General features: G+C 37.9%; 3 protein-coding genes across 3 annotated transcripts in view; 1 reads left to right on the top strand and 2 right to left on the bottom strand.

Annotated features, from left to right (window-relative positions):
* Window positions 1-1,975: 1,975 nt before the first annotated feature.
* LOC134850101 (troponin T-like) lies at window positions 1,976-13,374 on the bottom strand. Its single transcript, XM_063866565.1, has 9 exons — window positions 13,164-13,374; window positions 9,558-9,748; window positions 8,761-8,917; window positions 7,358-7,475; window positions 5,405-5,511; window positions 5,052-5,128; window positions 4,499-4,514; window positions 3,688-3,801; window positions 1,976-2,189 (listed from the first exon to the last, which is right to left on the bottom strand). Exons 1-9 carry the CDS (start codon window positions 13,206-13,208, stop codon window positions 2,121-2,123), a joined length of 894 nt encoding a protein of 297 aa, XP_063722635.1. The 5' UTR covers window positions 13,209-13,374; the 3' UTR covers window positions 1,976-2,120.
* LOC134850117 (mediator of RNA polymerase II transcription subunit 20-like) overlaps window positions 8,216-27,899 on the top strand; it is a 425,236-nt gene continuing 405,552 nt past the window's right edge. Inside the window, exon 1 of the mRNA XM_063866566.1 lies at window positions 8,216-8,228. The gene's annotated coding sequence lies outside the window, so the exon portion shown is untranslated. The remainder of the gene's footprint in view (window positions 8,229-27,899) is intronic.
* LOC134850085 (ABC transporter G family member 20-like) lies at window positions 13,977-20,760 on the bottom strand. The gene is made up of 3 exons (XM_063866564.1): window positions 20,438-20,760; window positions 18,570-19,184; window positions 13,977-15,719 (listed from the first exon to the last, which is right to left on the bottom strand). Exons 1-3 carry the CDS (start codon window positions 20,613-20,615, stop codon window positions 14,368-14,370), a joined length of 2,145 nt encoding a protein of 714 aa, XP_063722634.1. The 5' UTR covers window positions 20,616-20,760; the 3' UTR covers window positions 13,977-14,367.

The raw sequence follows: 27,899 nt of genomic DNA, 5'->3' as shown, positions 1-27,899 counted from the left end.
AGGGCCATAACTTTCTGAAAAAATTTGGTAGAAGCCGCTCAGGCAGGGAAATTTTTGAAACTCTTCTATTCATTGAAACCAATCACTCAGAATTAAGAGGGGTATTTTTCGTGAAAACGAGATAAAAAATCAAAAATATGGGTCAAATATTCCCCCACAGTTTTTTTCAAAGGCTGTAGACAGAAGGGTCCAGTAAAAAGAGACTCTAGGGGAGTATACAGGCACACCGGGAAGTAGGAGGTCTTTCAATTGATATCATTTTTCGAAACAGTAGAAGTTTCTGAGAAAAACGAAAATTTTTTCAAAATGAAAAATGAAATTTCAACAAAACGATTCGTAAACAAACAACAAACTTGAGACGTGCAGAGGGCGGTGTTAAAATTGGGTTTCCGTTCAAACGACTCAAAATTAGGTCATAAAGCCGGTTAAAACAGGCCGAAAAAATTTGGGCCGAGGAATTTTTTTCAAGTAGTAAATCAAACACTAAAAGCAAAATTAGAGAAAATTGCGCGCAGCAAAAAAAAACTATTTTTAAACGTGACGACCTAACTGACAACAAATAAGCAGACATATAACTTGAGAATGTTTCCCGTTTGAAAAAAAAGGTCCTGGTAGGATGCGAACCCCGGACCTTTTCCGTCTCAGGCATAATCGTTACCTTCATGCTTTGTTGGTCGGGAACGCATAGAGTTCATTGTGATCCAACATACAAATGATTCAAGTGATTCTTTTAAGAAAGTTATTAACCCGAAAAAAATTTCTTCCTATTTGATACCGTTTGCTACTCACAAGCAAAATGAATCATTACAATCAAAAAAATATGTGTAATTTGAAAAAAAAACTCAGGCACGGTTCCAATCACTCTTCTCTGAATTGAGAAGGCTACACAAAAACGTTTAGAAAACTTTTCTGAAAACTGTATATGAAAAACTTTATATAGCAAAACCAGTTTCAGCAACGCAATTAATTTTCTGAACGCAATTAATTCATCGCAACCAGAACGCAAAAAAAATAATTTGAATGATACTAAAAAAGGGCAAAATTTTGGCAGGTAACGTGCGGTGGCAATTCAGCAGACAAAAAATTAACTGATAACCAAGATTCCGATAACTATTTTTGTTACTCGAGAAATTTTTCGCAGCAAAACAGGTCCCGCCCAATTAAAACTTATGACCTTTTGCGTTTCAAGCCTTGACTTGCCCTCCACCTTACACCGGCCAAATTTTTACCACTAACTTGATATACTAATTAAGTAAGCTGAACAAATGATTCATTGATTTTGGTAAACAAGTTGTTAACCTGATAAAGTCTAAATTCAGATTTGATAACGCTGCTTCATAATTTCAAGCTGAAATATTACTTGCTAAAACAATGAAGCCAAACAAAAAAGCTCGTATCAGCGACTCCCCGACTTTTCGAATAATGTTGTTTTTGCCAAAAAAAAATTATTATTTCCGAATGTTTGAAATTTTATCTATTTTAGAAATACTTCCACGACACGCAATATCGAGTGCACAAGGATAATGTTAGCGTCTATTAAGCTATATTGTACCAACTGGCTGATTTATTAACCAAAATTGACCAAATGGGCGATCTTCAAAATCTCTTTTTTCGAAAAAAATCCTAAAACATATTGTTCTATTTGAGCTCAATTCTTTAAGAGGAAGAACTGTTATTTCAAAAGTCATATTCGGATCAAACAGGAGCGCAGCAGTAGACGTTGTTTTTTCAGTAGAATTTCAACCTGGCCTTTTGGAGCGATATTGAGAAAACAAATGGGTTTGAATGTTTAACTCTTCTATTTGATCGGGCTTACAATAATTTTTCGATTAGTTAAATAATATAGATACGCGTTATAAAATAAGTAGCAGATATCGTTAAGAACAAACTCGAACTCCGTCTTTTACGATTCTAGATTTAGTAAAGAAAGCAGAATTTGTATTTTTATAGTAAAACGGCCGACGCATCAATTATCTTTGTTAAATTAGGCCAGATTATGACGATAAAATCAAAGATGGAGCGTAAGTTTGAGCTAATAAAATATGAAAGTATATTGTTTCATTATGTGTTCACGAGTTTCTCCAGTCTGAAAAGGACTGTGAACTCAGTGGAGGTCCAGTTCACTCGTCTTCGGCCGCTACCGGCTCTGGTTCGGGTTCAGGTTCCGGTGGCGCATCCTCACTTTCACTCTGAAACGAAACAAAAGCCCTCAAAATCACCCCCAATAAGTCAGTATGGCAACAAAAGCGAAAATATCCTCAAAATATCAATTAGGTTTTCATCAACTGGCATCAAAAACCATCCAGGTTTTGATGAAGTGAAACGCTGTAATGATTGAACAAGCCTAGAACAATGGTATTAACCAGGAGCGTTTAGTCTTTTTTCTCGAGATTTTATACCAGTTTGTTAAGAAATTATCAATTCTTTGTAGACCGATCTATGTGATTTTCCTAGTTTCCCAAAAACATTAAAAAGAGACTATAATAAAATAATTAACAACCTAATCACTTTTTTAAAAACTGATTCGAGGTCGTTTTTTGAATTTCTGTACCTATTGGATGGGATTTAATCAATCAAACAATAACATCTAAGAGACAAAGTTGCGGCAATGTAGAAAAAACTGCAATATCGAGAGAATTTTGAGCATTTAAAAATGAAGCAGAAGCTATCATGATGATTATAGGGAGCTTATTAGTCCACACTTGAAAACAGAATTGATCTAAAATATTTTGATGCCCAAATACGGGGCCTGAACTAAATTTATTGCGGCAAAAAAAAAACGTTTATCAAAGAAATTTTTGAAGGGAGACATAGTTTAGCATGCCACTTTAGATGTTACGGAGCAAAAAGCAGACAAACTTAATTACAGACTCGTAAATAAGCAGATATACTTTTAAATTGTTAGTTTGAGCAAGATTTTTTTTTCAACAAAACATACCATAGTACTCTGGAAAAATTTTATACATAATAGTTCACAATGAAAAAAAATATTTATTTATCAAAAAATTAATAATTAAGCGAATTAATGAAACGTTTTGTCTGCTTTTGGGATTTTAAAGATTCATTTTAAAGTGAGCATCATCTTTTTTGGTCTGTGGGCGCCTGTTCATTTCACTAGCTTCGTAATAAAAAAGCTAGGTAGAGGTTACAGGACCTAAAATAATACAGAAAGATTAGTTTAGAAAATTAGCTTGCCTATCAGAGTTCAGTAGCCTAGGACAGATCTTCATGTTATGCTTACTCTAATAAATACACACCCATGATGACCATGATGTCATGGCTCGTCGGATACCTAATCCAACTTGAAATCGGCATAAAATTCTGGATTTCAGAACAAGGCTTCGTTTCTGTAGCTCGACAAGATGGACTCATAACAAATAACAAAGAGCTTTTCAGCTTTCGAAAACTTAAATATAGAACGTTTAGAAGGCCAGGAAATATGTAAAATATAAAATATGCATCCATCATGGATATAAGTCGAATGCCATCATGAGAGAATAAAAAAAGATACTACAAATATATTGCCCCTGTAAAGGATTCTATGCCCAATTAACTGCCCCCTTTGGATTGCGTAATTAATCAACTGGCAAATTTCAATAAAGCATTCAAGACCAGACTAAAAACTAGTCATGGAAGAGGATGGGCGCAGAGGGTGGGGCGGGGGGGGGGCTTGGTTGGTTGACTCACGATTTGCTTTTTGGGCAGGTCCTTTTCCTTCTTCTTAGGTGCCTTGTTCTTCTCTGCGACAATGTTCACGTATTTGTCTACCATTCCTTTCACGCCCAGGTACGACTTCTCTTCCTATGAAGCAACATACAATACTTGACTGAGCCATATTGAAAAAGTAAAAAACGAAGAAAACATGGCAAACATATGTTGGCATGAAATACTCGCGCATGCGAACGAGATCGGATGAAATGAAAACACCATCCAACTTCACACCCAATAATTCCCACTTAATTGTACATATTCCTATTTCAAGTTACTAACATGAAAAGTATGATAAGAAAACGAATGTTCAGAATAGTTTAAACGGTGGCTCTTGTGGCTGTCTGTAGTTTTTACGCCGGCTGCTGGAAGGTGCTTTTTTAATCGACTCTCCAAAGTTCATTCCGACTTTAAAAAATTAACTACGTTTTCAAATCAAATAGTAGCAACGTGTGAAAGCGCGGATAATTATTGATCGGTTTTGCTCTATCGCAACAGTTAAAATAATCTTTACGATGAAAAAACTCACTCGAATTGAAGGATTGTGTTAGTTAACAAATTTTCAGTCCACTCGGAATCAATTTCTTAACGGTGCTTCAGATGTTTGAGTGCATAAGCGCAGTGATGTAACCCTAGTTAGTATTAGTTAGTAACATGAATTTGGTTGTCATTCCATATTAAATTTGGTACCAGAATTCTTCTTAACTAGTCTAACCACGAGACAAACAAAAGTAAATGTGCTCTCAAATTATTATAAAAAGAAACAGGCTAATGTACAATGTAGAAATACCTCATCTGCCTGCATTCTGAAATAAGACAAAAATTTGGGCTAGGGTCAAATCTGACAAAACTCCGCAATTATTCAAAAGAACAACAAACAAAGGAAGGCGTAGGATGCAAAGCAGCAATTTAAGCGGCAACATTTTTGCAAAATTTAGGAGTCAAATGTGATCGGAGCGCTTCTTTCGGAATATTTACGTCAGCCACGGAAGAAATAGAATACTTCTTTTCTAGATCTCTGAAAACGACATATACGAATTACCCGAATTTTACCCGTGCACAATCCTGAAAACTACTCTAAACAGTCAACATTACCATTTCTAATGAATTTGAAAGTTAGGAACCTCAAAATTCCAAAACCAAGAACATTACATCCCACCTGTATAATTTAATCTGTTTTATATTATTCATGTCTCAGTTTGGAGGAAGTTCTGAGACATTTTGATACTTAATGATTCTATTTAGTTTTGACTTCATAATTTTGTAGCCCGCAGGTGTAACTTAATCACTTACTTTAGTTATTCGGAGCGAGAGAATGCGGAATAGAAGACAAAGTGACTCACCTTCTGGAGCCTCCGAGGTGGATCGTCTTCCGCCTTCGCCTCGTGATCTCGTTGATTCGCACCAGCAACTCACGGATCTATAGACACAAACAAAACACACATTTTACTAATTGGGATCGTGTGGTAGAAAAAACCCCCCGAGAGCCCTTAATCAATACGCTGTCAAGTACACGCAGATCAAATTAATCCATTGTGCTAAAATAGATTGCATAGAAAATTAAACTTAACTCAAAAAGTAAACTTTCGAGTTTTTTATTAGAAAAAATTGAATATAAAAGGGGATGAGGCGGAGGAAAAAAGTCTGGCGCCCATATGGTGCTAAATAATTAATCTGATGACGATGGGATACTGACGTCATAGTCCTGTTTCTTGAAGATCATCTCGATGTCGTACTTCTCTCCCTCCAAATGCTCCCATCTGTCTCGCAACTCAGTCGCCTTCGCCACCAACTCGCTCTCCCCTAAATCACGCACACAAAACATATTAATCGCAGAATTGAATCGGAGAGAAAACAATAAAACATCAACTCGATGAGAACTACACAAACAAAATAAAGATCAGTTGCAAAAAGAAGTGAAATCAAGATATTTCCAAAAAGTTTTTCGATTTTTTTCCATCACAAATTATCTCTAAATTCTTGCTACAATACGAATAGAAAAAACATACTAATTGACAGTTGGAAAAAAGTAATGAACGCAGTGAAACAGAAAAAAAAACTGACTTACTATTTTGAAAAAACATCAACTTTCGAACTTTAAAGAAAAAATATATGCCCTTATTTCTAAACTGAATGAGTAATACTTTGAGTCTACAAAATTTCTTAAGTGACAGTGATGCACGAGTCTACAAAATTGCTTAGTCACGCAAGCCAGTTATGACGCATTAGCAGTACCAGTCAACTTGAAAAAGGAATTTACCCACTAACATGCCTCAATTTATAGAGCGGACGCAATTGAATTAGTATACGAAAAAGTTCATTAAAACGTCCGACCCTTCCCAGGTTCGAACCTACTTATTTTATCTCGGCTCTCCTTCCCTAACTCTACGCTACAGATCCATGATGCCTTGAAGCTAAAGTGCTACTTGTAATATAATAGTCTGTGTTAATATCCTTAGCATTGGTTGTACTTAATAGCTGGTTATTGATCAAAATGAACTCATTTTGTCGCAACAATATTTGCGTCGCAACAATATTTGCGACTTAGGTTGGAAAAAAATAGAGCTCATACTATAACACAAGCTTAGCTTGTGTAATCAAAGGAAATGAAATGAACTTAACAAAAAATCAGAAGTCAAACCGCGAAAAATTAAAATTGAGGGTGAACAATATGAAAACTTTTCCTGAAAAAAAATTACCAAGACCTATATAATAGTCAGTACTTTCATAACTCTTAAAAATATTCTTTATTAAACAAAAACTAGCTGTTACAAAAAAGATAGAATGAAAGAATAATATTTGGTCGCTCTGCAAGCAGTGCAGAATGTCCGACTACCAATATCTTCGAAAAAAAAATGATAATAGCTTTTTGTGTTGGAGAGGGTCGCAAGGCGTTTAATTGAGCTCCCCAAAGGAAAACTGATAGCTCAAATACTTCAAAACTTATATACAGTACAGAGAGTGTAAACAGTGAACTTCAGCCGAACAATCAACTTATTTGTCATTTTTCGATCTAAGCCGGGACATAAAGAAATAGTTTTTCTCAACGGTGAAAGAACTTTCTAGAAACTTTCCAAAACAACCCGAATCACGAGCGAAAAAGATTTAATGCACAGAGGCGACGAAAAGCCCCGCACCACAATCACAAATCACATATTGCAGTCAAACGATAGGTCGACATTTTTTTTTTCGAACAGAAATTTATTATACGCTTGCAAAAAATACACACTTGGGCCGGATTCGAACTCACGACCTCTGTCGTTCGAGACATACACACTACGGCTATGACAAGTTTGCCGAAGTAGAAATGTCATTATTTGAAATGATTCAATGATCCTGTGAGACAAAGTTGTTTACATAGAAAAAATCTACCTTTTAAAGCATGACATATCAGTCGAACACATCCGAAGTTTGTTTGTGGCACCTTACTTAGCTCAAAAAGCGTATCCGAATAAAGTCTTGGCAGTAAAGTTAAGGAATTAATTATGAACAGGATAAGAGATAAGGTTTCAACTGAAAAAAAATTACCTGAAAGAAAATTAACCGAGCCGTCCCTAGCTATATATATATATATATATACTTTTTAAAAAAGGGCATGGGTGTAAGAAGTTGTTTATTATTCATTTACATGGCGCTTTTTTTTACTAACTCATTCGGTCGAATCTCTCGTCGTACTCCTGGCATCGCCTTCTGACGGCATTCTCCCGCTGAGCAGTCTTCTCTTCCTCCGTCTGCTGTTTCTTGGCAGCCGCGATCTCCAAATTTTGCTAAACAGAGACACCCAAAATATCACCACAATACTCCAAATCGACATGAACTTTCCAAGTTTACACTATTACACGCCACCAAAAAACGACATTCAAAATGAACAGAATGAGTTATAGTAAAGGGTTCTCCTTTGTGGAAAAAATGCCGTCTTAAGTCAATACACCCTGAATTGTCAATATCACAAATCGTTTTCTGAGAGCATCCAATTTCCCGAAAACTTTAAATCACTAGGAAACTAGGAACTTTGAATTGCGCGAATTGGTAATAACTATCAAGTGCAAAAATTAATGAGCTATTTTAATAGATGAAAGGTTTAATGAAGAAATACTTTTTAATTAATAAATTATTATAAAAAATGGACAGGGGAGCTACTACTATCCTATTGAGTACTGGTTTGCTTGCTTCTGCAGCAATTGCAGTGTCACTTCAGTGCAAAAACATAAAATGTTGGTCTAAACATTTTTAAGACAAAAAAATAAATACAGCAATAAGCCAATTTTTATGAAAAACTCTCTATTCGAATTGTGTTTGATTCCACGGAGCAAAATGATAAGGATTTTTACTTAATTAGTAATCAGCCTATATAGTCCTGATACAATTAAATTTAGAGTGCAGGAAGTGAACGTGTAAGATGCTCTTTATCGACTAATGAATGATCTTTATCTGAAGTGGAAATTCATGAAACGTCTTCGCAAAACCGTCAGCCAAATTCTATACCGTTTTCACATCGTTCAAAGTCAAACTTATTAAATTTGTCTTTTTAAAAGCTTAAAAGGTCTTCTGAATTCATATGGGCTATTTCAATTGTTGATAGACACGACGGTTATATTTGTGAACAACATTTTTTTTTATGGACAGTGAATATTACTACAAGTTGGAGATACGAAACTAAGTTTTGACTAAGTTCAGTGAGCTTTCGCTACCACATGTGAAATCTATTGAACAATAAGTGAAAAACATACCTTCTGTTTTCGGAAACGAAAAGAGCGTCACAGACAACCATATGTTATTTTCATAATTATAAGAAGTAGTATTAAAACAAACGTTTCAAATTCTTATTTAAATTAAATTTTTCGATATCAATTAGGAAGCTGCCAAGATAAAAATTAAACAACCAATTTGCGAATTACAAAGAAACTTTAAAAAAAGTTGAGAAACATTATGATTCGGATTAATGGTAACAAGTACAAGTAAAACTAGCATTATTCATTTTTTGATTGACAGCAAAAGCAGTATTGTGATTTTCATTGACAGCTCGTTGTCAGTTGTGACCGACTGACTGACCTTGACGATGTCGAGTGCATTGACGCCGGTGGAGACTGACTGCTTCTGCTTGTCCTCTCTGTCCGCCTGCAGCTGCTTCAACTTCTCCTCCCTCTCTCTCTTCCTCGCCTCCTCAAACTCCCTCTTCCTCGCCCATTCTTCCTCCTTCTTCTTCAACCTACCAACAGACGCAAACAATAACCAAGACTCCTCACATCAGCCCAAGGCCTTCAATGTTTCGATTTACCTATAAAGGATCTGAAGCAAATTTTAATTATACAAAAAAAAATATATTTTTTGGTAACTCCCGACCCCACGCAATTAAACGTGCAAAGCTACATATTCATTATCTAGTTACAAACTATTTGGACTAATTAGCTTGCCTCCAATCCAGGATGGAGTTAATTCTCAACTAGGTTAATGCACCACCTGCGCAAAGCGTCAATCGAAATGTAGCACGCTTTCAACTCTGAACTGGCCAGATTTCAAGCCCATATAATTTTACAAAAAAATGATAGCAAGTGAAGCATCTTTTTTTGAAGCGAGGGCATCCAGTGTCTCAAATATTGCTGGCACTAAGATTTGCATAGATAAAAATGAATTCCTGATATTTTCTGAAAGAAAATAGTTTTTCTTTTTTTTTCGAAAATTGTATGGTTTCGAAAATAGTATTGATTCGAAAATTGTTGCATTAAAATCACGGGAAAGCCTTTAAAATTACTGGGAGACGCAAGAGCGGTGTTATCCCTAAAATAACTAAACAGTTTGTATAATGACACTTTCACTACTTGTGGATAAATAGTTTTAACTCAAACAACCTGATGGCTTCTTGTTCAGCTCGCTTGATTTCCCTGACCTCGCGGTCCTTGATTCTCTGCAGTCTAGCCTTCTTGAGCTCGTTGTCTCGCTCCTCCTCCCGCTCTCGCTCCGCCTCCCTCTCTTTGATGTCCTCCAGAAGCTTCTCCTGCTCCGCCTCTGCTTCCTCCCTCTTCTTCTGCTTCTTCTTGTACTGCACCACAAATACAAACACACAGAACCATTAGAGGAAAAAATCATTTTGCTTCAATATAAGAAAACTTCAATTTTGCATAATACTTCCATACATGTAAACATATAGTCATCACGTAAGGGAAAAAGCAAAAAGCAACATTTGATCTTATATTAAGATAGACAAATGGTTCATTGCATTCTTTAGTGAATAACCTGAAACTTTCGAAGAGCTTGATTTAAGCGAATGCGCGAAATAAGCATGACACAGAGAAATTATGTGTCAGAAATAAGAATGACGGAAAATAAAAATGACGCATAGGCGAAGCTGAGCTTCGCACCATTTGCGACAAGACATGAAATTAGCATTTCAAGCTAGCAGATAACAAGTGCAATAAAAATGTCAAAAAAACCACAACAACAAAAATTTACCGACAAAAATTGAGTAAACGCTTGAGCCGATAAAAAACGGTTGTCATAAAAACTTCTGAAATTCTCAAATTTTAAAACCCTCCAGAAACACAAAAAAAATAAATTGTTTTCCTTTCAAACAACGCAAAATCAGGTCACCAAGCCGATATAAGATAAGCCCAACCCATAAAATCCGGACAGCTTTTGAGCGAGAAAAACAAAAGAAAATATACAGAAAAACCAGGGAAAGGGGTTATACAATTAAATTATACAAAAGGGAAAGACAAAGTTTTTGAGCAAAAAAATAAACAAGGGAAATTATACAAACAAGCAACGGAAAATCAGGGATTATTAGATTTACAAATTACACGAATAATTCTACAAACATTTTCTATTACATTGAAATTGCTTGCGAGCGCAAGAAAATCCCACAATGTGGCTAATAAGCCGACAAAACATAGACAGAGAAAATAGGTCGTTTTTTAAGAATGTAAACAGAAGGGAGGACTGAAACAAAGCTTGTAAACATCAATATTGTTACATTCATATCCTTAATTGTAACATTTACTGTCGTAAATTTTATTGAAAAAACGAAACACTTTTTTCAAATAAAAACAAAGCCAACAGAGACAGTTGGAAAAGATTCAATGAAACCAAGTAAACAAAAAATAAGAGTGAAAGAACCAATAGGTACAATTTTTTTCATCACTGAAAAATCTGATAATTAAATTCTATTTTCGAAGTCAATCGCATTTTTGGTGACCTTTACACTTTAGTTGTTCGATAGTGGAACTTGAAAACAACTACAGTAAACCGTAAAAAATAGAAAACTTGAGCCTGAAAAATTTTGACGACTGTTCATGAAAAAAAAACGAAAAGAAAACAACGAAAATGAGAGTCTGATCTAAGTTTATCGACTCTTAATATAAAAAAGATTAACGATGAAATAAGGAAAAAAATCATATTCAACAGCAAATTGGAAAAAATACTGAAAGCAAGTCACTAAAATCACGAAAACTGAACAAAAAAATACTGAATTGTTTTAAAAAATTCAGCTTTCAAACTTAAAGTTCTTTGAATTTCAAAAAGCTTTTAAAAACTTTAAAAACAAATTTTTCATTCAGCTGAGATATCAAAAAATAAAATCTATCTTTGGAACTCAAGTCATTCACGTTTTTTGGTCCAATAGCACTACATGATCTTGATCTAAAAGAGTGTCTACACATCGTCCATTGACACTTAATTAAAATCACTCCAACAACTCACTATCAAATGCCATTATTTGCACATTTGTTTCTGGAGAGCTCGTCTCAGAAAAATAGGTTTAAACATCAAAAGTATAACCCAAAAACTATTAAAAAAATAAATGGAAGTTTTTTACTGCGCAACATACTAATCAAGACTAAAAATGTTAAAAGTTTTTAGATTTTACAGCATATCGTCTAAAAAACGAGCCCAAAAAACATAAAACAATTTTTTGAGTTCCTGAAAAAAATGAAAACAAACCACTCGAATTACAAAAGTTTCGGCTGAAACAAAGGATTTTGTCATTGGAGGACAAACATTCAACCGCTTGAATTGAAGTCTAGTTTTGATTATTAGGAAAATGAAAACATGAACCTCCAGACAAAAAGTTTCAATCCTTAAACACTAAACCATTTCCGTTTGGGTTTTGATAATTTACGTAGAGGCAAAGTTGCACTTCGCATCACAAGCAAAATATGACCGATAACGCTACTGGGAAAAACTGAATAAGTAAAACTTTGATGAGTCTACAAAATTTTTAAGCGACGAAGCCAATTATGAGTCAACATAATTGCTTAAGGACGCAGGCAATTATGACGCCTTAGCAGTACCAGTCAATTTAAAAAAAAAACGTACCAACTAACATGCCTCAATTTAGAGCGGACGCATTTTAACTATTATACGAAAAAATTCATCTCGCGCTGGTTCGAACAATCTTATTTTGTTACGGGTCTCCTTCCCTACCTACGCTACAGATCCATGATACCTTGAAGCTAAAGTGCTTTTTTAAATGTAAGAGTCTGTGTAAATATCCTTAGCATTGGCTGTACTTAATATCTGGTTATTGATCAAAATGAACACTATCAAAATGTACACTAATATTTGCCTTAGGTTGGAAAAAAGAGAGTCCATACTATCACACAATATTTGGTTGTGTAAACAAATGAATTCATCAATGGTTTTAATAGTTTCACCCATGACTTCGAAGTATAAAAACAAATGACCTTAAAACTATTTTAAAATCCAGAAAAAGTATGGTTGCCACTATTTGGATATAACTAACAATATTAGGGAAAACTGTGTCAATAGGTAAGCTGCTTTTTGTTCCGCTGGAAAATCCGAAAAACAGATTCCACTTTCAAAACTAGAAGTCAATCATGTTTTCATGACCTTTACACTTTTGCTGTTTGATAGTGGAGTTCGCCTTCCTTTTACCAACTGAACTTACAAAAATAAAAAGTCAGCTGCGAAAAAAAAAATTTGAGTCCGTAGTAAAATATGGCTATTATTCGGTTAGTGCTAGTTTTGAAAATCTTCCAGTCAACATTTTATCGAAATCAAACTCGGGTTTTTCGGGATTTTAAGTAACTAGAGAATACTTCCCTAACGAGCTCATAGATAATATGATGTTACAATACATTGAAAAGTCAGATTGACACTGACTTCTTATCCATCCTATCAATTCAATTTGTTTGAAAATTAAAAATGGCACTTTTACTCGGCACATACTTTTCAAATAACCTCCTGGAATCTGATTCCCGTGTTGATTAGCTCGTGACCATATTCAAGTTAGTTCATCAAATTTCGTTAACACCCTGTCCATAGTTCCTTGCTAGCCATGGTCGGAACAATGAGCCGAAAAAGCTGGAAAAATAGGTCGCTAATTACAAGGTCGGTTTTTAAACAAATTACAAGCTAGTTTTCTATGCTCATAATGATAGCGAAAAAACTTGAACTTTTTTCAACTGCCCCGCGACTATCAGGTTCTTTTCCCGACTTACCTCGGCCAACTCGGCGGGATCGAGTTCATCTAGGTCGACGTCCATGTTTAAGGCTTGTAGTTGTAGGTTTGGTTGAAAGGAGTAAGGAAAGAGTAAGCTTACAACTTTTCACTAAGGCGAGTCAGGACCAAAATGGTTCCAATTAATACACAAGACAATTCCACGCAACCGACTTAACACTGTCTTCAGAAAGGGGTTTATTTCAAAGCGCTATATTGCATGTTCATTCTAAGCCAGTTGGAAAATCTATTTCAAGTCATTCATAACATTCAAAGGGGCGTAGGCAATGAGTGTAGGTTAAAACTTTACCAAGTGCTGTTATCAGGCCCAAGAAAATCCAAAAATTCTGAGCATTACAATTAAAGCTGTTTTGGAGTTTTATTAATTCCCAGAAATTTCCAAATAAAACAAGGCGGCCTATACCTTTCCCAAATATTTCGCTATTTAACATATAATTTGTATTTTGAAATTCCAACGTGTATTCTTATCAGTTGCAGTTCGATTTTACCGTTACCCAATAGCCTGAAAGTGAAATAACTTTACCTTGCCTCCAAGGCGATACATACAGACACAGCTAAGTTTCTTCGAATACCAAGTAAACGTTGTGCTTTCCAGAACAGGGATCGAGCCAAAGCGAACAAGCCTGCTTTGGTAGCTTAAGCTATGCCAGAAAGTTCTACAAATACCTTTCGGTGGTTTTAAAACAAAACTGTTTGTTCACTTATGACTCTTCAAAAATTTGAAACATCAAAAACATTAATTTCAAAAATAAAACAAATATAACATTCTCTTAAATACATCAAATCAATTTTTTCTAACTACTTGAACATATAGAGCACGACGTAAAGATTTTGTAAAGGAATTATATCTAGATATGTTTGAATTATTTGTAATCAATTATTAAACCAAATCAGAGTTGGCAGAAGTTATTATCAACTTGTTGCAATTAGTTTCAGCAGCTCTTTTTTTCAGTATTTAAGCGTTTAAGTCAATTTAAACGCAAGGCAATAAAAACCTAAATCATAAGTTCAACATTGCTTGAATAGTTTTGTTCGACTGAACTAGAAATATCAGCGAAACATCGAAAACTGAGCTTTTAGAAGATAATACTAACATTTCCTGCCAACATTACCAAAATAAAATAAATACGTTAAAATGTTTTTTCAATTGTGATTCAATACAATGAGTTCATTCTTCGTCAACATTACCGTTTGTACCACAGAATCTTTCTAATGACAATTGCGATTGTCAAAAACAGAACAATGAATCCGATGTTCACCAAAACACCCGCCCAGACCTCTTTATAGGCCAAGCCCCAGCCTCTGAGAAAGACGTCTCTCATCGCCGCCGCGGGTAGAGTCGGCGGAAGCGCATAGCTCACGTATCTCAGTGGGTACGGAATCGCATCCAGGGGCCAAATGACGCCACTAAGAAGCATCAGCGGGTAAAAAGTACCCAAAGTTAGCTGCATGGCTTGCGTTTCTTCCGTGCAAACAGCCGACGCAATTAGCCCGAACACCAATCCACTCAGACCCTGCATATATGCAATCCAGACTGCGAGGGCTAAATTGCCCAAAAATGGGGTGTCGAAAACCAACAACGCCATGATGAACAGTATACAAAGTTGTCCTGTCATTATGAAACATTGAACTGTCATGAGAGACAACATCAGCACCGTTTCAGTAACTCCTGAGGCGCTGAGTCGATCCACGAGACCCTGTTTGCGTTCGATTATAGCCCCGATTCCAGTCAGCGAAACAGACATAGCGTACGTCAACTGCAGAATGACTCCTGGAGCCATGTAGTCTGTGAACGATTTCACCTCGTCGCCGTAGAATGGTTTAGTGAAGTTTATGGGCGATATAGTGAGTGAAGGATTTGAAGATACATCACGTATCATGCTGTAACCAAACTCAGCATACGCTTCCAAGAACTTCTGCTGAAGCAGCATGGCAGTCATGAGCACTGTTTGGTCCAAACTTATTACCACACTACCACCTAGGGCTGTTTCAATAGAAGTGTTCTGAAAATCAAGCCCACGCTTTATCAAGTCTTTTGTATAATTTTTGCCAAATCGGACTATGGCAGCTATTTGTGCATTATGTGAAGCAGTTTCAATACCTTCATCAGAATCAAAATACTCCAATTTTAGCAGGTTGCCTTTGTCCAGGTAGCTGAGATACCTAACACTGAGAGACGTCTTATTTGGTGAAGTATCCTGGTTGAAAACACCAACAGGTACGTCTTCTGGGTTGCCTCCAATCGCTAGCAGTAGAATTGAGATTTGTATCAGCGGCAGTAGAAATTGAAAAACCATCAGTGGTTTATTTCTGATCAAATGGATAGAATCCTTTAGAATACATGCAACCAAATGTTTCGGATTGATTGTATTTTGTCGCAAAGTTCTGCGTAATCTCAGATATAGCGTTTGATTATTGAAGAAATCTTGGGTTTGATCACTAATGATTGAGCATTCGGCGTCGGAATTGCTTTCTTTTCCTTGACTATTGATCCCATTATTGTCTACAAGAAGTTTCACGCCATCGTTGGCGGCAGCTAAAACGCAACATAGCTATTAAGCATTCAAAAGACAATTGAACTTCAATGATCTTCTGCACTTAAAAAGCATCGCCAACAGACAGTTGGAAACAGTCAATGAACGCAAGTAAACAGAACAAAAAATGGCTTGCTCTTTTATGAAAAAACCTCAACGCATTTCAAAGAAAAAAACCTTAAAGCTCTTCGAATTTCAAGAAAGATTTATGATAGGCAGTTTTTTATTATTAAATTTACCCAATTTGAGAAAACCGGAATAATGATTAAAATTTTAATTTCACTGGGAAATCTGAAAAATGAATTTCACTTTCGAAACTAGAAATCGATCAAGGTTTTCATGACCTTTACACTTTTGCTGTTCGATAGCGAAGAAAAAATATCCTATTTAACCTCTCTAAATTTCAATATTTCTTTTTGATCAAGATTTTTCATAAAAGTTACCGAATTAAAGATAAATTGATTGCCTTCCATCCAGAATGTGAATTTTAGAATAACAACTTAAAAGTAAGATGACAGATAACATTGGAAAAAGAGCATCGTGCAATAAAAAATGTTGAATGGCCTTAGACGACAAATTTGCGCACACTTTGAGTTTGTTAACTACTTTTGCGAACAATAAAAGCTATTATTCGTTCTCGGATTTTGCATGAACTTAAGGATAGCTTGTGATCTGAATAATGTTACTATGACAGAGAGCCCATTACTTAATAGCTTTCTCACCGATGGCGATAGTAATTTCAAAAAAGAAAAAAAACCAATTCAAATTATCAAATTTTAAACAAATAAAAAAATCATGAGCTAGGCTCGAATTTATGAAGTTTTTAGAGGGCTGCTTTTATCCTCTGTGTTATCTGTGATGAAATTAATTACTGCCGTGAGATCTAAGTCAAATTAGAAGTCTCGAAAAAAAGCAATCCATATTTCGACAGGTCTCGACCTCGCCTCGACGAGATGTTTCCACAATTTATAAAAAAATCTCGACTATAATTTAAAGTTATAACACTAAGCTCAATGACAAATGTCTTTTGACTAGACAACTAATTTTTTACACAGATTTTCTAACAAAACAAGAAAACCAAGTCGAAAAAAAATAGAAAAAAAACTTGAAAATGTCGAAAAAACGAATCTATCAAAATGAAAAAATCTCTTTTAAAAACAAAAAAAATGCAAAGACAAAACAGCGTGAAATTATCATCGGAAGAAAACTTATCCAGCGGCTGTGATATCTTACAATAGGTGGTAGGTTCAATTTGAATAGCTGGATCGCTTTTTCTTACACTTCGCACATTACTTATATTTTTGTTTCAAAAGCCAAATTTTCTGGCAAAAGAAGTGTAAATTTTGAATAGCATTTCATCTGTCAGAGTAATGTATTCATAAAAATTATCTTAGTACTAGTATAATTGATTGAAAATGAAAACACTTTATTATGCCTTATAGTTCTAAAATTTAATACATGCACTACACTCAAAATTATCACCTATTGTAACATATCACCCGAGCGGCAACAAAGTCTAAAATACCGAAACAGTTGAGCCTAAAAAGTTCAAAAAGACTTCCAAATATTTGTTCTTATATTTTGTTTCAAAAGCCAAATTTTCTGGCAAAAGAAGTGTAAACTTTGAATAGCATTTCATCTGTCAAAGTAATGTATTCATAAAAACTATCAGCACTAATATAATTGATTGAAAATGAAAACACTTAATTTTGCCTTATAGTTCTAAAATTTAATACATGCACTCCACTCAAAATTACCACCTATAGTAAAAAATCACCCAAGCGGCCACAAAGTCTAAAATACCGAAACAGTTCAAAAAGACTTCCAAAAAATTATTGAGTTACCTTCACCAAGAGGCCACTAAGACGATATTATAAAAGTCGAAACCTATCATGCCTGAAAAAAAGGCGAAAAAAATCTAGACTCGAAAAAATGACTAATTCCCGCTCTCCATCAGAACAAAGTGCGCACAAAAACTTTTTCCGCTCGTCGAACGAAGCAATACCAGGCAACTAACCCGATATAATACAAGCTGAAAGCTATCAAGCACAAAAAATGCGCAAAAGAAATTTTTTTTTAAATCGAGTTGGTAAAATCACAACCAACATAAAAATCTAATTTCGAAAAAGAAAGATGCTTAAAAACCTAACATGCGCAAAACATACCTGTAGCAGTAAATTTGTTTCTAACAGGCTCCCAGAAAATGAGTCCAGTGAACAAAGTTATTTACGGAAAGAAAAGTCTAGTACTATGTTCGCGAAGCCAATCAATGCAATAGCTAATCCAATCAATTCACTGTAGTCCCATGAGGGTATATGTGACTCATGCTGCCAAAAAATGATTGTTCAACATCATATCCAGTGCAGAAAAGGTTTAAAGCACATATATCTTCTAAGTGTCTAAGCCTAAAATTACAATCATTTTGCAGCCTGCCGACCCAAAGGGTGCCCCCTTTGTAGTAATTTGAGATATCCATTTTTGTGACTGGACCTTTGTGACCGCGAATATATACTAATTTTGAAGGGGGAGCGCGCGCAAAAAAAAACGCGATTTTTTGGTCAACATTTCCCAAAAAGTGCCTAAAAACACCTTTTTGGCCTGTTTTTTCATAAATTTGCCTGCGGCGCAAAAAATTTGGTCAAAATGGGGTCTTTATAGTGATTCATCAGAGCTCAGATTTCAATTTGGCCGACCTAAAGAAAGGGTGGACAACATTTTCAAAATTTTATGAAAATCCGACCCCCCCCCCCCCCCCCCCTCGAGAAAATCCTAGATTCGCCCCAGTATTAAACGACTATATAGCAACACAATCCGCGACCGCGATTAATCCACTGAATTTTTTTAAAACTTACGTGAAACCTCTCCAGAAGATGACGAATTTTGGTTGTCATTCGAACATAACTCGAGAAAGACGGCTTCCAAATTAGCCAGACCTTTTTCTTTTATCAAATGTTCTGGTTCCCCTTCAGACAAAAGAACTCCCTGGCGCATCAGTCCCACCCTGTTAGCTTGGCGGGCCTCTTCAATGTAGTGTGTAGTTATGAGGATAGTAGTTTCGTTATTAACTGATAAATCAACTAGATGTCTCCAAATCTTCGCTCGCAACAAAGGATCAACACCTACAGTCGGCTCGTCTAAGATTAATAATTTTGGGTCATGAACCAACGCAGCAGCAAATGAAACTCGTCGCCTTTGGCCTCCGCTTAATTTTTCCACCATTCGATAAGAAGCAGGTAGGTCTAAAAGCTCAGACAAGAAACTCAAGCGACGCCTTATATCAGACCCTGCCATCCCATTGATTTTGCCGTAAAAGTAGAGGATCTCTTTAATCGTAAAGTTCGGGTGGAGAGCGAGATCTTGCGGCATGTAACCGACATCTTTTCCTGGTACTGCGACAACATCTAAATCACTGCTGGGACTGTCTTTTCCGAAAACGGTTATTCTGCCAGACTGCAATTGGAGGCTCCCTGGAATATTGCACTATTTAACACTACATCAGAGGCGCCCTTAGCAAACAGTTTTTGACAAAAACATTTATACTTGTGTTACTCTATTGAAGACACATGATATGTAAGTTTAGTTTAACTGTTTTATCATACAAACAAAGGCAATCAAGATTGTCAGTTTAGACCACGGCGTCTTCGAAAAAATATTGAAAAAAGTTTAACTTTGCTTCCTGAAGAATTTACTAATAATCTTATATCAGTTAAAGTATATATTTATACAAGGGTGGATTTAAAAAATTCTACAAACACTCACCATTTTTTGCTAACCAACCCTAAAAACTTCCAAACTGTGTTCAAAACATTATGATCTACTTCTTCGCAAATTTGCTCTAAAAAAACCATTTCGACTACGAGCACAAAAGCCCTACTACTACTACTACTACTACTACTACTACTACTACTACCTAACGCCTTCTTTAAAAACCGCCTCCCTCTAGAGAAAACAAATTCTCCTACTACTGTAAGCAGTATTCGCTGTACTTGTACTGCCGTTAAGTTTGGCTTTTTTCGATACTGGTACTCAAATTATTCTCAAATTAAAATGTTTTTCATTGCAGCTCATCATCAGAAGGACTTTAATATATTATATCCTTCCAAGTTGCTGAACAATTTTTGGTTGCAATGGATTTTGAGCTGAAAAAACTCCAAAATAAGCCAGCCTCAAAGGCGCATTTTGCCATTCCATGGGAGGCTAGTCTAGATGAAGATTTGTCCAACAGTAGAACAAACCCAAGAACAAACCAAAATCTGATCGGTCAAAATCAACAAGCAAATGTAAGTGAAACTCAAATATTTCATATACTTCGCCGCCGCTGATTGCATGCAGTGGTTGTGCAAACAATACTCAGCTTTGAGAAAAATCAAGTTAAGACAATCTTTGAGAAAAAATCAAGTTAACCGGCTATCCTTGTTTTAAAAAATTTCAGCAAAAACCTCTCGTTTTTTTTGAATAAATTTCTGATAGGAAGTCATTAAAACCAAGTTGAGCAGGTGAGTCTTGTTTCGTTGAAACAAAACTCACCTGCTTTGTTTCGTTCAAAAAAATGTGTTTTTTAGTCATTTTTCGTAAAAGCCCTGACAGTAACCGGCTATCCTTGTTTAAAATAATTTCAGTAAAACCTCTCGTTTTTTTGAATAAATTTTTGATAGGAAGTCGTTAAAATCAAGTTGAGCAGGTGAGTTTTGTTTCGTTGAAAAATCTATCAGTGTCTAACCTAAGATGCATTTCAGTAATGTTGTCTTTCCGCAACCCGATGGCCCTAATAGTCCGTAAATAGATCCACATTCAACCTTCACCTTCAGCTGATTGAGCACGGGAGGATTTCCTGATTTAATGCGCCCATACGCAATTGTTGCATTATCGCACAGTATCGCAACTGGTCGTTTCTCCATTTAGATATTACAGATTTTCACAAAACGCCGTAGCTTATCAAACTGAAGAAATAAATATTTACTAACGAATTCAATTAAGTTTATAATAGTAAATATGATGTTCCATAACCTGAAATATCAAATAAGTACTTTACATGGCAGTTGAGATTGAAATTATATGCGTTTTAATTAACGCATCACTGCATTGCAGCAACAGCAACTATAATGTAAAAAAAACTTAAAAAAATCCCGTTTGAAAAAAAAACAGGTCCTGTCAGATTTGAACCGACGTTCTTTGCCACTCCAGGCGTATTCGTTACCTCCAGACCAAATGTGCCAGTGACACAAAAACGAAATTAAAATAATTACGAGCTGAACCGAACTTAACGTAAATTTCCATTTACAATTGTGACCATTCTGTGCTTAAAAATATTTACGGGACAAAGTCTAGCACCCGATTGCAATACCATTACATATTGTAACATTCGCCCGGAAGATACATATCGACGGATAACAAAACTAAGTCTTAAGACGACTGGCTAGCGTCTAAACAGAGCTTTGCATGTTTTTCACCGTCTCTACCAAGCCAGTACTTTTCGGTGGTCTTTCTTACATCAGGCTGACAAAAACGTTACTGTTCTCCGGCTTCGACCAGAACGCTCAAATTAACTGAATTACATGCAAAGTTAGTGAGCTCATGGCTGGGTCTCAGTATCCCCAGACCACGAGTTCACTCCTAAAAACAGGGCTACTACTTATCATATTACTATTGCTTTTGTTCAGTAGATAAAAATCATCATCTCCATCGAAGATGGATCAACCCTTTCCCCCAACTCCTAGCACCTCATCCTTGTCAAAACTAATCAAAATATCAGTTAAATTCAAGTCAGGACATGACAGGATGCTAAAAGTTTATGTGAGTTAATAAAAGTTTCCGTCCCGAGACCCTTCCGGATTCTCGAATCCGCCGAATCAAGCTCCTTACTCTTGATTTCTTGCTAATCCGGAAGGCTGGTTCTCACCCTTCACCGTTGTTGGCAACGGCCTTGCAACTATTGTAGCAGCACAATAGTTGCAACTCGGAACGTTCTCTGCTATTCTGTAGTTCGTTGTCGTTCTCCAATCTCAATTTTCGTACTGTTCGCAATCGCAGATAAAAGTTGTTCTGCAGAATATAAATGGCATCATACTACATCACTATAGCCTTCAAATTCTTTCATTAATCTGCACATTGAGGATATGACTTTAGATAAAACATATTTTCTGACTTCCAGTGTCAATGTCCCGATTGAAACTTTTTCTCCTAGATTTAAAAGGTGTTGGCTTGCAGGACAGTCCTGCCAACCAACAAGCTAAAATTATCCTACTATGCTCCTTCCCTTCGGAAATCTTGCTTGTCTATTGTCCTGAGTATTAAAACTAAGAAACTTTGTGGTTAGAAAGAACAATGCAACAACCTCCCTCCTCAAGAAGTTACTCAAGTTTTTCATGTCACCACAAAGTTATCAGTCTTCCTAAGTGATTAAAGACAATCATGCAGGCTGGAATATTTAAATATACTCTTCCCTCAAGCCTTTCTAAATAAATAATAAGTGAGTGTCTCTAAAGCCACTTCAACTAAAACCAAAATGCAAATTTATAAATGCAACAATTTCAAAACTCAACTAAATGTTTCAGTTTTCAGTTACAACTTGGTTGCTTGGTTTCTCACTTGAGTTTTTCACACACATAAAACAATTCTGAGTTTTAACTTTTCTTCATCATCCCTTTGTTCTCTTCTTTTTTCGTCGTTTAGAAGTTCTAAAACTTCTAAATTCTTCTAATTTTCTTTCTTGCTGCCTCTTGTTTTCTCGACCATTCGTCAATGCTCCATTTCCTCCTCCTGTGACACTGACTCCGCACTTTCGGTTTCCGTGTCTTGTAGCACGTCATTGACTATCCTGACGCTGTTGGAAGCCGTCTTCCAACACTTCTGTTCTTCCACCCTCTGTTTACAGCAAGGTAGGGGATCCACGTTTGATTCTCTGTTTCTACAGAAGCTGTTGTGGAGACACAACGTCACGTTTCTCTCCAAATCTTCTTTCAGCATCTCTGCCTTCTCATTTCCACTACGCTCGCTCGTCCTGGAAATTCTTTTCACAGCGGTGGTCACTGCATTCCGATGGGTCACGAAAGCTCGCTTGAAAGCTCCTGCCCCAATGTCCAGCTGATATTCACTGTACACTCTGCCATGTTTCGACATATGTTTTTTCGCATACTCGTACAACCATGCAGTCATGTTAGCTCTGAACCATAGCATCAATCGTTTTCTTGCCCATATCTTCTTCACTTCCATCGGAATGTTTAGAACTTTGCACATTGTCTCAAAAAGATCTAAATCTTTTAGACAATCTAATTTCTGCAATTGTTCTCTCGTCGGTGCCTCCTGTCTATTATTTTCTCTCACATGAGCTTCCAGCCATCGTATCGCCATCATAACTCCCACTATCACTATTGTTATGGGCTGTGATGAATCTGGTAAACCCATGGAGAGCAGCTCTCCAGAGTCCCAGATCAACACCAAATTACTACGCTTGGGATACCACCAGGTCTGCAGCAAGCAGTGGCAAGGAAACTCGTCATGTGTCAACATGATGCTCCTCCAATTGCGTTTTCCTGAAGCTTCCAGCAATGGTTCCACTTCCATCATCACTCGGTGGATTTCATCATTCTCATCTACTGCATTGTAATCTGTGACAGTTGATCCTCTCTGTTTCTGTTTTTCAAAGTCACTGAAGTTCCCGCTCACATATCCCATGAACTTCTTTCCTAGTATTGACTCCAACTCCTCTTTGGTTCTCTCTGGAACTGCTGAGAACATCTTACATAGTAACTCGTAAGACTTTTCAGACATTCTCGCCAATCTCACGCACTTTGGCACTGAGAAAGCTTGATCCACGATCGTTCTTGTACTCTTCACGTCCACAGCCACGAAATGTACAGGGTATCTGCTCTTGCACATTGGAGCCAACGTTGAACCCACCAAATATCGTGCTCCTGATGGTCTACAATAAGTTTCGCTGTGTCTGATGTTCATCTCTGTTTCGATTGCTTCCCTCCATTTTCCTATATACTTCTGCTCAGTCTGCAGAACTCCTGGGAATACTTCTACGCTGATGGCTGTGACCATCTCATGTTTCTGTTCTAGATTCAATAGTGACTCTAAAGAACCAAACATGCTGTAGAATCCTAGTGCTGTCACTAGATTCACATCGGTTCCTCCATGGCAATCTGCTATCAGTTCCGTTTCCGTTCTTGCTTTCATCACTACATTTCCAAACAATACTGTCAACTGCTTGTGTTGTTTCTCCAGGGTTTTCACACAGTCTAGACTTCCACAAATGTGACCCTCTAGTCCACAGACTTCCGCCAGACAGCTACCAGGTTTGACCCAGTCTTCTGGTCCCCAGCCAGGCAACTCCACTCTATCTTCTCCGTTGCTCTTAGAGGCTGTTATCATCACATTATATATGATGTTGAGGTCACGCAGGTTACAGTCCGCATTCAGTTCCCTCTGTATGTCCTGTGTCGCCCGTAATATTGAGTCAGCGTTGGGACTGGGACACCATGATGGCTTCATCAATTCCCACACTGCCATCAAGCTCGTTCTCAGTAATTCATCTGAGAATCCCAACCCAAATTCCACTCTCTTGTCGGATTTTGGTATTGAAGGTGCAGTCACCTCTTCTTCCAAGACCAATCCCAATTTGGCCTGTGGATTGTTAACGCTCTTAGTCGTCACAATTCTGGACGTCCAGAATCTTAGTAACACCGCCTGCTCATAATCAAAGAAGCAATCGCGTATGTCTTCACTCAGGAAAGGATTGTATGCTATCCCTATAATCCCGGACACATAGCTATATGACTTCTTCTTGATCGGTCCACAGTATTCACTGGATTTCGGCAATGCTCCCATAGATTCTTTAGTGAGCCTCAACTCCTTGTTTGAGAATCTCCTGATCTCGTCTATCTTTTTCATGGGTTCCAATTCTTCAGGTTCTTTCATGTTCACCCTCATCGGTTTACTTTGCTGCATATCCAGCATTGCTAGTAGGAACATGGCTTTCGTTCGCTCATCGCCTTCCTTCAACATTTTAACACAAGTGCTTAATGCAGGTACTGAAATCTGCTCTATCAGGAATCGAATGAAACAGAGAGCGTCTCTCCGCTTTGCACACGCTACTGCTGCTCCCTCCTGGACTATCAGATCCCTCAGATTCGTCATAAGGAAAACTTTTTCCTCCTTTGATCTCTTCCTTTCTTCTGAATCATATTCTTCGCGAGTCAGTCCCATCATGCACCAGGCGAGCCTGAGTTGTAATTCTGTCCTTACGTAAGGTACTGCCACGAGAGCATGTATTCTTGGCGTAGTCCTCATTTTTCTTCGAAATACCTCAATACTACTGCTTTCCATGGAAGGCTCACTAACTGCTCGATCGTCTCCGCCTCTACGTCAGACGACGCCAAAGTTCCATACGCCTTCTGCTTGAGGGTGGTGCCTTGCAACATCGTTTCCAGATAACCCTCCATGGCTTTTTCGTCTTCCAGGGCCATTACATACCCTCTAGCCGAGTTCCGGTATTCCAACATCTCCATGTATCCACCGGTGGGTTCATCTATCGACACTGTCTCCGACACTGTTAGTCGGTTGTATTCCACTGGTGTCAGTTGTCCTGCAACACTTCCTTTTCCATGATTCATGGGAGATGGTTTGAAGTCCCTCATTTTACTCTCTCCACATTGATTGAGTATTTCCATTTCTAAAGTTGCTCCAGTCAGAGTGCGGTCACTCCTTTTGGATTTATAACCGGTTCACTTTATCCCTGCCATGAGAATGGGTGGCACCATCGCTATATCACTTAATATTCTATCTGTTCTGGACAATTGATAATCACCTTGCCCCAAATCCATAACTTCTTCGACTCGCTTCCTTTTCGCTGAGTTACCAGCTTTCATCGATATTTCTGAATCCACTTTCGTCTTTCCAATTCTCCTCGGCGTCAATCTGCTGCCTAACTTCATTTTCATCGCATTGATTTTATCAATCACCATTTTTGATCGCATCGTTCCTCTCCTGGTCCTTGACAGGTACACCACCTCTCCTTCATTGTCCTGCGGTGTCATCTTGATGGGAGAATTCGCTTCACTCTCATCAGTGGCTGAGTCGATCAATAACTCACTCAGTCTCCCTTCACACTCATCAAGCTTGTCAAGTACTTCTCTCATCAAGGGTTGATTGAGACCTGTTTTGAGGATGGATTGGGTCCCATAGCTCTGAACCACAGTCCAGACCTCTTCCATGAACGCCACTCTGTCCAGCTTACATCCCGTCCTACTCTCGTGATCTCGGTGATGTACTTCCCATTCTTCTTCGGGCAGCGTTCCCAAGAAAGGTACTCTGGCTGAGGCCTCTATTCTTCTCCTCCGAGGTGATTCCATGAGGATTCTCTGGTCGCTATTTCTTGAATTGCCAGGAGAGCTGCTCTCCGGCAAATTCCGTTTCATTTCCTCAAAGGCTGACGGAGGTTCCAGTGTCGAGATGCCATCATCCGCTGGCTCAGTCGTTTCCAACGTGTCTGCATTATTCTCAAGATCACTGAAGATATTGAAATCCAGGCTGGATGTTCCTCCTGTCGATGCCCTGTCGTCCTCCCCACCAGCTTGATCTTGTTGCATGGGTTCTTCAGTCTGACGGTTTCCACCCTGTCCGTCATCTCCTTCTGACTTGTCCCTATTCGAGTTCGATGGTCCTTGTTTGTCATTGTCAGCTTCTTCCTGGAATCTCGGTATGAGCAATGTACCGGCTGATTTATCTTCCTCTTCTCCATGGACCACTTTGATTTCTTCGCAGCCGAAGGGTGCTAGGAAAATTCTCGTCTGCAATACTCCCGCAGCTTTCATCTCTTTTCTCACACTGGTCAGGATTACTGAGGCTTCAGGCAATTCAGTCCTGCCTCTCATCCTCATTGGAGTTAAGCCTAGTCCCCTCCATTCCTCATCAAATCCTTCAGGCTTGGGAGTAGCAGCGTTGCTTATTCGCCTTCTCGTCGCTTGATCCGTGTACGCAAATCGTGTGTACTGTAACACGGCGGCATTTCTCCCCACGAAGTATGGATCCATCGTCGCCGAGAAATTCCCTACTCTCCTTTCATTGGTTTCGAATGCTCTCAACCTAGGAGTTTGTACTACGGAGACTGCTCCGAGCAACATCCTTCTTATCAGAGGGAATTCAGGGATTGCTTCGGGTAGCTTCTTGTAATCGCTCCAGTCCTTCGTCTCTTCTCTCACCTTGTGATACGCTGCTGTGAGACGAGGCACTCTGGTCATTTCACCATTCGTTTTGTCATAGGGCCTCAGATTCCAAAGCTTTGGAAACACCTCGATGTGCCCTCTTTCTACTTCTCCCATGCGGTCACAGAAGTGATCGTCAAAATTGATGACTGTCATCTCTGGCTCCGATATTTTCGCAAATAACAGATCTTCACTCATGAGCTCTCGCAATGCGTGCTGCTCACACCAGTTCAGTGTACTACCGTCCACTGCCGATATGAGGTTCAGGTGCAACACCGACCTCCTATATGCTTCCACTTTAACGTCAGGGAACGCAAAGGTGACTGCTGGTCCATAGATCACTGTCACGAACTCCGTGACTCCTCTGATCAGCGCCAAGGGATCGATTCTCATAGCTAAGCTCAAATCTGTTAACAGCGGCATGCCTCCAACATGTCGTCTAACATCTTCCTCTCTTTCAATTGTCTCGTCTTCTCCGGTTCCAAAGCGATTTTGCTGCAAGAGATACTGGACAAGAGTGTATCCAGATTCCTCACTCTCTCTTTCATCTGCTCTGGACAACGTGCCAGTTTCATCAGTCCTCCCAAGTTTCCGTGGGTTATTGCGATCAATGTCAGAAGTCCATCTAGTCGCAGGTTCTGTATTCCATCCGTAAGCAGTATCACCGGTCCTTTCACGAAATTCTCCGCTCCAAATGTCACGAACAAGGCTATTAATTCCACTATCGATACTTTCACTACCGCTTGGAGGAATTCCTTTATCAAGTAGTGCGAGACTTTCGGGTAGACTTTTGCCAAGAAGGACGCGGTCCATCCGGCTCCCAACCCTTCTAGCATGCTGTCTGTCCTTTCAAATCCCTCCTGTCCTTTCACTTCCTGGGTCCAGAAGGTTTCCAGAGTAATCTGACACATTCTGTTCACGAACTCAGCTGTCTTTTCTCCGGCATTTTCCGCCAGGTTCACCTCCTTCAACAAG

The sequence above is a fragment of the Symsagittifera roscoffensis genome, chromosome 1, assembly GCF_963678635.1.
Source record: "Symsagittifera roscoffensis chromosome 1, txSymRosc1.1, whole genome shotgun sequence".
Classification (NCBI taxonomy): Eukaryota; Metazoa; Xenacoelomorpha; order Acoela; family Convolutidae; genus Symsagittifera; species Symsagittifera roscoffensis.
This window is presented reverse-complemented; position numbering and strand designations above follow the sequence as displayed.